At 42.5% G+C, this 11560-nt stretch overlaps 1 protein-coding gene across 1 annotated transcript; it reads right to left on the bottom strand.

Moving 5' to 3' along the window:
• vwa1 (von Willebrand factor A domain containing 1) lies at nt 1-9966 on the bottom strand. The gene is made up of 6 exons (XM_083919281.1): nt 9585-9966; nt 5704-6261; nt 3033-3359; nt 2210-2485; nt 1593-1868; nt 1-1378 (listed from the first exon to the last, which is right to left on the bottom strand). Exons 1-6 carry the CDS (start codon nt 9667-9669, stop codon nt 1350-1352), a joined length of 1551 nt encoding a protein of 516 aa, XP_083775407.1. The 5' UTR covers nt 9670-9966; the 3' UTR covers nt 1-1349.
• Between the last annotated feature and the right edge of the window lie 1594 nt (nt 9967-11560).

Below are 11560 nucleotides of genomic sequence, written 5' to 3'. Positions count from 1 at the left end.
AACAAAATTATTAAAGGACTTTATTGCAAGCTCATGTTAGATTTCAATTGTGGTCAACAAATATTAGAGAGATATTTTACTTATTTTAATCCAGCTCTGTGTCGTGGCATTGTTGGCAGTGTGTGCAGATGATTGGCTTGCCTCTTTGGCCGCAGTGCAAGGAGCGCCGAGCATCAGAGAATCGGAGGATCGCTGACAATCACTGGATCATACGTCATTTTGCATTATTACGATCTGCCTAAAAACGACGATTGACGTGTTCCCCATCATCCGGCGTATTTAGGCAGATCACAATGATGCAAAATGACATGTAGACCTTCGCTGCTATCCTCCGCAGGGATTTCTGCCACAGAGGAAAGCCAAACACTGTTCATCTGCCCACACTGTCATCATTGCCATGATACAGATCTGGTTTAAAATGGGTAAAGTATCCCTTCAAACAATACATTTGCTCTGTAACAGTAAAGATCAGCTGTATGCCTGTAAGGATCCTTTCAGTAGGGGGCAGCAGAGGCTCAATTAAAAAAAGGTAACAGTCTTAATATGTAAACCGCATGTCTGTAAATACTGTACGCTATTTATTATCATACTTACATGATTCTTGATTAATAAATATGAATGATGCATCTATGTCCAGAGAATAAAACAAGACCACTCTCAGTTACACACATTGCTATGTCATATGCAGCATCTCTGTAGGTTCAGAACATGTGGCTGGTCTGTTTGTAATTTTTTTTCCGAGTTCAAAGCGATCCTGAAAATCCTGTTATTAGGGACCTCATGTTGACGTTCACTTGTTGCACTCCACAAGTATCAAGCATGTGCGGAAAGAGAAGTAATTTAAGTACAACTCATAAGTATTCATTATAGATGTAAATCAGATGTTCTGTGCGGGTTTGCAGGATTTGAAGAAAAAAAAATGCTTATTTGGGCCCACATATGGTGCAAAGCCTTTCTCAAAAACAAGCCACATAAAACAGCCAACATTCCCAGCATGCCCTGCTCTGTATCTGCAAAACAGACCCAAGATAATATCTTTATCTTACTTTTACATCTCTAAACTGAAGCATTATACATTTACCGCAGGTGTAAACTCAGATGAGATAAAAGAAAAAGCAAATAGTCCTCTGTAATGCGGATTGTAGCAGTCAACATGTGGTCATATTGTCCCAGACCACTCTTGAGTGTCTATGGCTTCCACATGAGTGCTCAGTAAGCCAAACCACACATCCCTCCTCAATGATATCCAGAGAGTCAAGAGGCACGGGAAAGAATTCTGGATGAAAGTCAGCATTCTTCTTTCCGTCGTCCCTCCTTGTTTGGTAAGGTGCGCTTGCAGCTCAGGAGTGCTATGACTGGTAGCCATATGCTAATGCATCTAAAAGGCACAGTGGGAAAACAGCAGTTGAGACATTGACACAATAGATATAGTTATTCCAAATACTCCTTCTAAAACTACAACAGGGTTTTTACATTACACATTTTGTGTATGGATTTAAAAATGAAATACCTATAAATATTGACCCAGTTATAACTAACTCTTAAAATTCCTTTCCTGGCTTATAATGGCTGCATAACCTGTTCCCTCTCACCTGAGTGGAACTGTGCCGTGCAACACAGTCCCTCTCCTCGCGCCGTCCGGTAAATGGGTGACACACACACTCTAGTTGCTGGGGGGAGGTGTGTGAGGCGCGTTGACAGGGAGTCGGGAGGCAAATAGAGGGAGGAGCGCTGGCCGGGGAGCGAGCTTTGCTGTCCCTCCCAGGTGAGCCAGTAGCCCCTCAGACCACCAACGCTGCTCTTCCAGTCGACCTGCACTGAGTCACTACCCACTGTGGTCAGCTGGAGGTCTGCCAGGGCTGGAGTCGCTGGAAATGAAGACCACAAAGATGTTAGGCCGAGTATATTTTGATAGCAGAAAGAGAACTGAGAAGAGAATGTTAGAGAGGAGGATATGAATGAAGAGGAGTGAAAAGTAGCGGCTAAAGGAAAACAAATGGATCTTGTTCAGTAGAAACATGTGACTGCTTGATTGTCTGAGGCTCCTCTAGCTGCTCAGAACTAACCTTGGAGCAGTCAAACCTGAATGGAATTGTTATATCTGAAATTTAACACAAAGAAAGGACTAGGCTGCATGGGATTAGGATTAGTGTGCAGTAACTGTATCTTTGATCATCAGGTTCAACTGCATTTTCTTCATGTAGCTCACCTTCCTCAGTGCACACTTTCACAGACATGGCCCTCTCTGTGCCCGAGGCGTGTCGGGCACTAACAGTGACCAAGTAAGTGGTATCTGGTTGCAGGTCCCTCAGGAGCGTGGAGTTTTGCGTTCTGGCCACAGTGACAGCATGGAGCTTGCCCCTGGGCAGGGCGGAGTACTCGATGTAGTAACTTGTGATCATGTCTGGCTGAGGAGGACCCCAGCTCACGCGGACGCTGGTTTGCCCCGACTCAGAGACTGTAACCACAGCTGGGCTCAGCACCTCTGGTGTTTGGGGAGAGAGGAAGAAACAGTGAGTCAGTAAAGTTGTATAAAGTATAATATGAGCAAGTGATGCACTTCAAACTAATTCCAGATAAGCATTCGAGTTTTTTAGTCAGTGTGAAAATGCGCCTAACAACAAGCATATAGTTCATCATATATGAATTTTCAATTTTATTTATAGTGTCAAATCATGACAATCTCACTTGTTATATAGAGTAGGTCAAGGCCCCACCCAACATACCCCCAAATAAATTAAGTTTGCATTAGGTGAGCAATAATATTGTAAATATTTACTTTAAAATTCAATATGAGCTTTTTAGATTTTGCTATAATTGGTGCCAAATTACTGGTAAGTTGGGAGGGGGGGGGGGGGGGGGGGGATTCGGACCTGTAAAAACAATGCGTGAAAGCAGAGAAGTATTAAATTTGAGAAGCTGGAACCTGTGATTTTTTTTTTTTACTATCATCAACCCAATGAAAAGCAAGTAGTTAATTAAGTGCATAGTTATAGGTTATGATGCAAAGTGTAAATAGTATGTAACCCAACCTGGCTTTGTTGTGAAGGTGACAGAGAGTGTGTTAAACGCCTGTTCATTGGACTCCGGGGTCAGTGTGGCGGTATAGGTGGTGTCAGGCTTCAGGCCTGTTAGTCTGGCAGTGCTGGAATCTGCAGATTGGGTTATTCTCTGGTAATGACCACCACCGGTGCTCGGACTGGTCCCGGTTCCACCTCCTCCACCACCCCCTGCCGACGGAAGCAAACCGAAGCGAATCTCATAGTAGCCCGTCAACCCGGACAAAACGGGCCGCCACTGGAGCGTGGCCGAGTTGGTTGAGACGTCACGGACGTTGATTCGCTCAGCTCGGATAATCTCTGTGGAGGCAGGAAAAAGATGAAGTTACTGTGTGCACAGGTCTGTCAGGATTATAATTAATGAATCTGTAATCCTGCAAAGGCACAGAGAAAGGATGGTGACAGGAAGAAAAAAAAGACAGAGTGCTAAAAATGCCTCTGCTTCAGACAGCCACCCACATAGACAGGCAGACTTGGGTTTCTGGATGCATTCATAGCCTTTGCAATAAGACAACTTGAAATAGCCAACCCAGTCAGGCCCTGCAACAAAATAGCAAATGCCACAGAGGCATTGATATCTGTGATTGGATCCTTAGGCATGAAGCAAAGGCTGGTGCATTTATCCTGGTTGTGCACAAGCCTTATTTATACTATGCATCATGTCTTACAGCTGCAGTATACACTGTGTAATTGTTGAGGTGTCCCTTGTGAGTGTTATGATTGTTACCTAATCTGGCCAGAGAAGTGGGCAACTCCCTGGTCTATATATAAATAAATAAATAAATATAAATACATAAATGTGTATCATGTCTTGCATAGTGTTATAAAATGCTGCAAGAGAAGTTGAATCATTAATCCATTAATAGATTGTCCTATCTCATTACAGTGGCTCTTACACATGCACACAGTCACTCAGTGTCCCGGCTTCTTATTTAGTCTCACTGTATGTCTTCAGGAGCATGTGTGGAATTATGGAGGAGCACAGAGACATGTGATACATCTGTGAATGAGTGGCGGACTATGACATGCAGAGCATTGCTTTGTGGAATTGTTAGCAAATAGAAAGTAGAGCACATGTTGTGGAGAGGACACTACTTTTTGTACCATTGTGGGAATTTTTGAGGCTACAACATTACAGGGTATGACATTACCGTACATGCTTCATACTCCACATTTGGACAATTAAATAAAAATGATGGACAGTATATATAGTGCACTGTAGGGTAAATAGGGAGTTATTTCAGACATAGTCATTTGAGTCAACCACAAATAAAACAAATAACATTTAAAATAAAACATGAACAGCTGAACAGGATAAAAATGAGTAAAGGTAGCATGATGCAAAGTACGATGTGTAAAAGGCGTGCAATTAATACAAAACCATGTTAAGCAGACAATCAGTTAAAACATCATAAAATCATATGACGGACGACATAGCACAAGCAAACGAGAGGGCGTAGGCTCTATATGTAACAGAAGGATGTTCAAAAATGGGGGCGCATTTACATTAAAAGCGGACCAAAAGATGTTTTCCTTCTTGAGACAGCTCAGTCTCCACATATTCTACCTTGTTAATGTATCCCCAACATTTTTCTGGGAGATGTGGTAAACGGAGGAGGTGCTGATCCATTGAGAATTTTGAATATTAAACAAGCATTGTGAAATTTGATACGATTGTTTCCAGCTAAGGAGACCCTATCTACGGAGTATATTACAGTTGTAAGCTTTTAGGTTTATTATCAAGGACCTCGAGAGCTTTATTTAAGAAACCAATTCTGAATTTATGAATGGCATTTGCGGTAAATGTTGCCATTAAATCCTAAAGTAAAAAAAATCATTAGACATGACTTCAGCACATCTGCGCCCACAGGACATAACTAGTTCCTCACACTGCTCTGGTTTTTTCTTAGTCCACTCTTCTTGCTGTCTCTTCCACAGTTCAGTAACTGTAGTGGGTTTCTTAGCCATTACTTTGTTGCATAGGACTGTGATGTCACAGGAAAACTATGAAATTGAGTGCTGCAAGGATGTCGTATTTTTGTAGACCAACCCGGAATAGCATTTCCCCAGGGTTCCCTTGACAAAAACCAGGTGGGATTTTTCCATTGTATTTTGGCTTATTGCAGAAAACAAGATCTGTGTCTAACCAAAGTTTGGCTATAAACAAACTACCCCACCCACTAGCTTCCAACTAATATCACTTCTAAGGCGTAATGGTGTTTGTAGTCTCATTTAGCCATTTGTTAGCAACTGCTTTTTCAAGACACATACAAGCTTCAGAGTTCACAAGTGTGGTAGTTACTAATGTATTTTATCTTGTAGAACAAAGTGTTAAACTCTGTCTTAACCTCATACCTTATTATAGGCATCTAACCAAAAACCCATTGACTTCAAGACGAGGGAACCAACGGTGCAAATTTCGAACTCACTTTGGTGTTTCAGGACTCATACCTGCAGCACTTTATTGGCAAACACATTAGTAAATGGAATCACTAAAGGTTAAATCTAATCATTTTAAAACTGTGAAATATGAATGAATTACTTGTTATTGGATTATTCTTAAACACTGAAAATCAATATTTGGCACACTTCCGGCTCAACACCTTGAACCTCAAATATCACCAGCCACCCATACCATACTCACCAATGATGGCATCCCGGAGGTCCTCTGTGATGATACTCATATCATCGATGTCCACGAAGTACAGGTTGCTTTCCACAGGTGGAGACACCACTTGCCTCAACACCTGATAGTTGCCATGCCCAGTGGACACGACCAGCACAGACACACCCTCCTCCCGCAGCTCGGCCATTGGTCCAACCACATCACCCGGTTTCACCCCATCTGTCAACCACACCAGCACCCTTGGGAGGCCCGCCCGGGACCCGTCCACTGCTCCGGGTCTCAGCACCCGCTCCTTAGCCATTCTCAGCGCCTCCACTGTGTTGGTGTCCCCCCTGAGAGGTTTGATGTTCTTCAAAGCCCCCTGGAGGCCACTTTGGGTGCCGTAAGTGTCAAAGCCAAACTCGAGGCGTGGTTGGGTGCCCACCTGCAGAAGTCCTACCCTTACCTGGTCCTCTCCCAGCGAAAAGGGGAGGAGGAGCTCAGACAAGAAGGTGAGCATGCGGGAGTGCTCGTAGGATGACACACTCCCTGAGGAATCCAATAAGAACAGGACGTCTCCCTCACAGCAGTTCAGCACTGTGGAGGAAAAATAATGATCAACACAATCACTTCAATGCAAATCAAGTATTGCTTTTTGATGCTAATGTAGGAACTCCCTCTGTGATCGCTTTTTACTTCCACAACTTTTTCCACAGGCCCTTTCTCCTGCTTCACAGACACATACACACACATTTGGAATCTCCCTTTCTCCGTCCACCTTCTTGGAACAACACAGTCCCACAACTTTTATAGGGTGTATCGTCAGCATGAAAGCAGCAAGGAGTCAGAAGCAAGTAATGACAGTGAAGATAAGAAGAAATCAACACAAACAGTGGAATTACAAAATGATGCCGGCACTGAGATAACTTCACAAGTCGATGATGGATTGAAGGCATTCAAGCAGTGAGCCAGAAAGTGGATTTTCCATATCTCGTATCAGAGGCAAAGTTTAAAGTGAATGCCAAGAGGGAGGGACAGAGGGAACAGTAGCTTCTGGGCTTTAGCTGTAGAGGGAGTGGAGTGAAGAGGTGGGACGAGGGGAAATGAAAGGCGTTAAAAGGAGAGGAGTGAGGCTGAGTGTGGTAGGGGGGGTGGGGGGTGGGGGGTAGTGAGGGCAGTTCCATGTGAGAGACGAGGAGGAATGTTGGATGTCCATATACAGAGCAGAGAGAGGAACCACCAAGAAGCAGCAGGAATAAAGGGAGAATCTAAAAGCAATATTTGTTTGCAGATTGTTCAGTCATCCAAGAAAACCGCCCACTGTTAAAATCTCCAAGCCAAGGTTAAAGAGAACAGCAAAATAAACATGTAGGAGATTAAGACCTCCAATCGCCTCAAGGTTAAGGTGTGATTTAATACAACTAATTACAGCATCAACACCATGACATCTTTGGAAACTCTTCGGTTCCTGAGATGCCCCCTTTTTTTAATATGAGGTGTTGAAAGCTGAGAGCGCAGCGAGGCATGTATATACACACACAAATCAAACATGTACACACACACACACCTTTCTCTCCATCAGCTTAAAGAATTCCTTACGTCTGTCTAGTTGTTTGGACTTTGGAGCGAAGGGGCCTCGCCATATCACAGCCCCCTACCTCTACCTCTATGTGCAGGTATGTCTTTATCTAAAAAACGATATGTTGACATCTGGAGATAGGCGCTTTGCTGTTTATCTAAAGAAAAGACTTGTTTAAATGCAGCCCACTGCAATCACCAGCATTATAAATCTGATTTATTGGTGGACTACTAGCACTGGAATGATGTGATGGTGGAAAAATGAAGCGTAAAACCTTGTGTGGCCCTAGTAAAACACAACGGGAGTAACCTGCTGAAAACATGGGAACAATACATGTGGGTTTTACAGTGACACATGCACAATCCAGCCAGAACAATGTAGCATTTGTGAGCTGGATGTGCAAAAATGTCGCATGAATATGAGGACCACGAAAACAAGATCTGTTTTTTTTTTAAGTAAGTCTGGTTGTATGAGGTATTTATCCATCCATGGTCAGTGTATTACCTTCAGTAGATGGCGGTCAGTACGCCCCCAGTTTGGAGAAGCAGGAAGGAGTACCTGCACGGAAGCTAAGCAATGTACTGCTGTGGCCTGGGGCTAAACTTATTTTGGACACCTAAAAAAATGAATCTCAGTTTGTGTATATGCTTTATTTAAAGTATTTTCACCCCTTTACCTTGCTGTCAAACAGCCTTTTTTCAAGTTTACACAGGGAAAACTAAAGCTGTTCTATGTTCTTTTTAAAGCCACCAGACTCCGTTGAGGAAAAACAGTAATTTTACCTTGCAGAACACAGGATTTGCTGGTCCTCTGTTGCCCCCATTGGTTAGTTTCTTTATTAATTTGTTAGTTCTCAGCCTTTTAAAACTCCAATAACACAAACAAACTAACTGATCGAGGCAGCAGTAGAACAGCAACTCCCATGTTCTCTGAGCTGTAATTACTCTTTTTGTCAAAGGAGTCTGGTGGATTTGATGAGAGCAGTAAATGCCTTCAGTTCCCCCCTGGAAACGTAAACAGGGCTGTCTGACAGCACGGTAAAGCGAAAATATTCTAAGTATACTTAAGAGAAAGTGATTTTTTTGTGTCTAAAATATGTTTAGTTGCGGCCCCAGTTCACAGCAGTACGTTGCTTAGCTTTACCATTCTTCGTCCTTAATGACCTGCTCTTATAATAACCCATACAAACATTGGGTGAGATGAAAGTAATAAGACCAAGTGCACTTATAAAAAGCCCAGTTACTGTAACCTATGCTGGTTCAGTCTCATCAGGTCCCTATTAATGGAAATAGCAAAGTGAGAGCATCTCTCTCACTACTATGTTCACACAGACATAAAGATCTGCTCTCACTGACAGACAGACACGGGTCGGTGTCGCCACCACCAAGTTTAGCCTCTCGGACACTTCATGGTCATGAGCTTTACCGCAGGGTGACACTGCTGTAATAACGGCTGATAACATTTGTCATCACTGATGAGAACTGATGGCCATTATTAATTAGTATCAGAGCTCACTAAGGAGTGTCTTAACACTAGTGTAAGAAAAATGAGGCAATATCTGCAGATATTATGTCTCAGTGACCCTTATATTTTTATCAAGACTACATTAATAAAGATGTGGAACGCTAAACCTGCTTGCTCTCAATTTTCTTTTCTCAATAGAATATTACTTCAGTGAATGACACAATAATTAAAAATGGATCTTATGGAGACTGGTTTGTTCTTCCCTTGGAAACCACTGCTGTGCCAAGAGATTTCATCAGCAGACAATAATGTGGGAATTCAGCCCTTTGTGTGTGTGTGTGTGTGCGTGTGTGTGTGTGTGTGTGTGTGTGTGTGTGTGTGTGTGTGTGTGTGTGTGTGTGTGTGTGTGTGATATGGGGAGCACCTGAAGCCTTCCTCGGGACACCTGGGTGGTCCCTGCATGATCCCCCCGTTTTGGGAAGCATTCCCTCAGGCAAAGGGATTTCGTCAACTAACAATTCAATAGCAGGAGTCGTGCCATTTCACTGAGAACACTGGTGTAATAGCAACCCCACCCTGATCCACCCTGAGCTCAGACTGTCCCTCCACCTCCTGCAGCTGCATCAGTTTATTTTGACAGTCACTGCATTTATTACTATGAGCCACCAATGCATTTAAACTAACTTTATATCAACTGGGGGTAAAGGTGATCATCAACCTTATAATATTAAAGTGAATTTTGATCCTGAAAATACAGATATTAAGTTTAATTTAATTTCATACTTTACTTTACTTAATTTCTGGTAAGTTTCCCTATTGTGATGATGAGAAATGAAATGTATATTCCTCTGGCTGGTGTCCATGTGAGGGGGCTTACCTCCTTCAGGTGTGGGGTTCTGTGCAGCCGACGGCCGCAGGAGCACACACAGCAGCATCCATGTAAGCACCATGTGGCTCTCCATCACTATAGTTATGAGTAAGTTCCCGCGAAACGAATTATAACACAAAGGTTGTGGTTCTTGAGTCAACCATATATCCACCACAGCCCGGAGGAGCGCATTTCACTCAATGACAGTTAGAAGCATAGTGAGACACGTCCAGTCCGTCTTTTCTATTCTGCTTCTTCTCTTCCTCCTTCGCTGAACATGATCAAACACTCACTTCACTGAGCGGACAGCCTGGAGGTTCAACCTCAACTAAACTCCAAACTTTAGTCCGTGTGCGCAACGTCTGGACGCTCCTCAAATCCATGCGCCTCGCTCGCGCTCAGTAGGACGCGAATATCAAGCGCGCGAGCAGTAAATGCACGTTTTGCGGGGGGAAATTTCAAAATAAAACTCGTTTGCTTCCATCCTTTACCACAGACCCCAGAGGTAGCCTATATACTTTATTCTGTTATTCCAATTTGTCATGACGTTGTCAATAAATTTGTTTTTTGTTTTAATTTATTTTTCCTTTCTGTCTCAAAGGTTGAATCTGTAGAATCTTTATTAAACGCTATATTTAAAAATATATATATTACACCCACAGGGCGTTTTGAGGGGAAAAGCAAGAAAGTATTGCTTTTCCATGAAAAAATATATTTAGTGTGAATTCATATTTTTAAAAATATTTTGACGGGTTTTTCAATGTCTTTCTGTCACGTGCTGTTTACATTGTACCACACAGTAGCGGCCGGCATTGCGGGTTGCCAGGGTTGTCTGTTGTTAAGCTACAGAAGCAAGGAATCATTTTGACTTTTCTCCCAAAAGGGCCTTATGTTCCCCGGTCACATAAACCTCTGCCTTCGCTGATTGAATTTGGCATTTTATTAGGGTTAGAGGTTACGCTCAGGGTCAGGGTTAGGGGGTAGTGTTAGGGGGTAGTATTAGGGTCTACATTGACATATTTGCTGGGGAATTCAGCACTGATTGTGGAAAAAATAACAAACCCTTTTTATGACAAGCGGGGAGCATCTGACCTTTTTTTTTTTTTAAAAAGAAAGGGTCCCATGTTCCCTGCTTTGTATGTGACCGGGGGAACATGGGACCCTTTTAGGGGAGCGTAAGTACGCTCCCCTAATAGATTACACACCACTCAAAGAAAGACTTCCAGTTGAAGACCGGCTAATGTTAAATACTGTCGTAAAATGAATTGATTAGTCGAAATTAGTCGCAGATGCACAGGCACATGTGCTCTGTCTATTTTTTCATTGTACACAATATGTAAATAAGGTGTAACTTTCCTCATAAAATAACAATCTGTTTTTTCTTCTACAGATAACATTAAGTAGGCTTATATCCAGTAGGCTAATGTTTTAGTTAGGCTAACGTTGCGCTCCTAGTGGTAAAAAACTCCACAGGGTACCTTTTAATAAATGCAAAGTAACAATATTTACCTGTAAAATGTCATACAGTAGAAGTCTAAAGTATCATAGATTAAAAATACTGAAATAAAGTATATAACTCAAATCAAGTAGGCTACTGTCTATGAGTTAATCTAAATAACCCCCACCACCATGTTGAGTAGATTTAAACAGACTCGGGGGCTGGTTGTAACTGATCATATTTACTGACTTTGAGTTTGACACAACTTATATAGAAACAGTTGACTTAGCTGTACCTCACTACTCAGAATGAGGTCTGCCTTTATAGAAAGAAGAAGTGTTAAGAGTTGAAAATCAGAGTGAACCACTACTGACATGGCTGACAAAAGATGTTTTTATTTTGAAGGTGAAGCTGTTTTAACTTCCCTCTGGCTTCTTCTGCCTGGCTTGACACAATTCACTGTCTTGTGTACCTCACTCCTCCCTTCTCTCTCCAGTCTCCCCAGTTACTCAGAATAGTAAATAGGGCTGTGTTCACCATACAGGCG

The sequence above is a fragment of the Echiichthys vipera genome (genome assembly GCF_963691815.1).
Source record: "Echiichthys vipera genome assembly, chromosome: 9".
Taxonomy (NCBI): domain Eukaryota; kingdom Metazoa; phylum Chordata; class Actinopteri; order Perciformes; family Trachinidae; genus Echiichthys; species Echiichthys vipera.
Note: the sequence above shows the minus strand (reverse complement) of the source record. Positions and strands in the feature narration are given on the sequence as shown.

Coding starts and splice junctions, on each gene's coding strand:
- vwa1 (XM_083919281.1), bottom strand. CDS start 9,669: ATGGAGAGCCACATGGTGCTTACATGGATGCTGCTGTGTGTGCTCCTG. Junction 2,486..3,032: donor CACCTTCACAACAAAGCCAG/GTTGGGTTACAT, acceptor CCCAAACACCAG/AGGTGCTGAGCCCAGCTGTG. Junction 1,869..2,209: donor GAAAGTGTGCACTGAGGAAG/GTGAGCTACATG, acceptor CTTCATTTCCAG/CGACTCCAGCCCTGGCAGAC.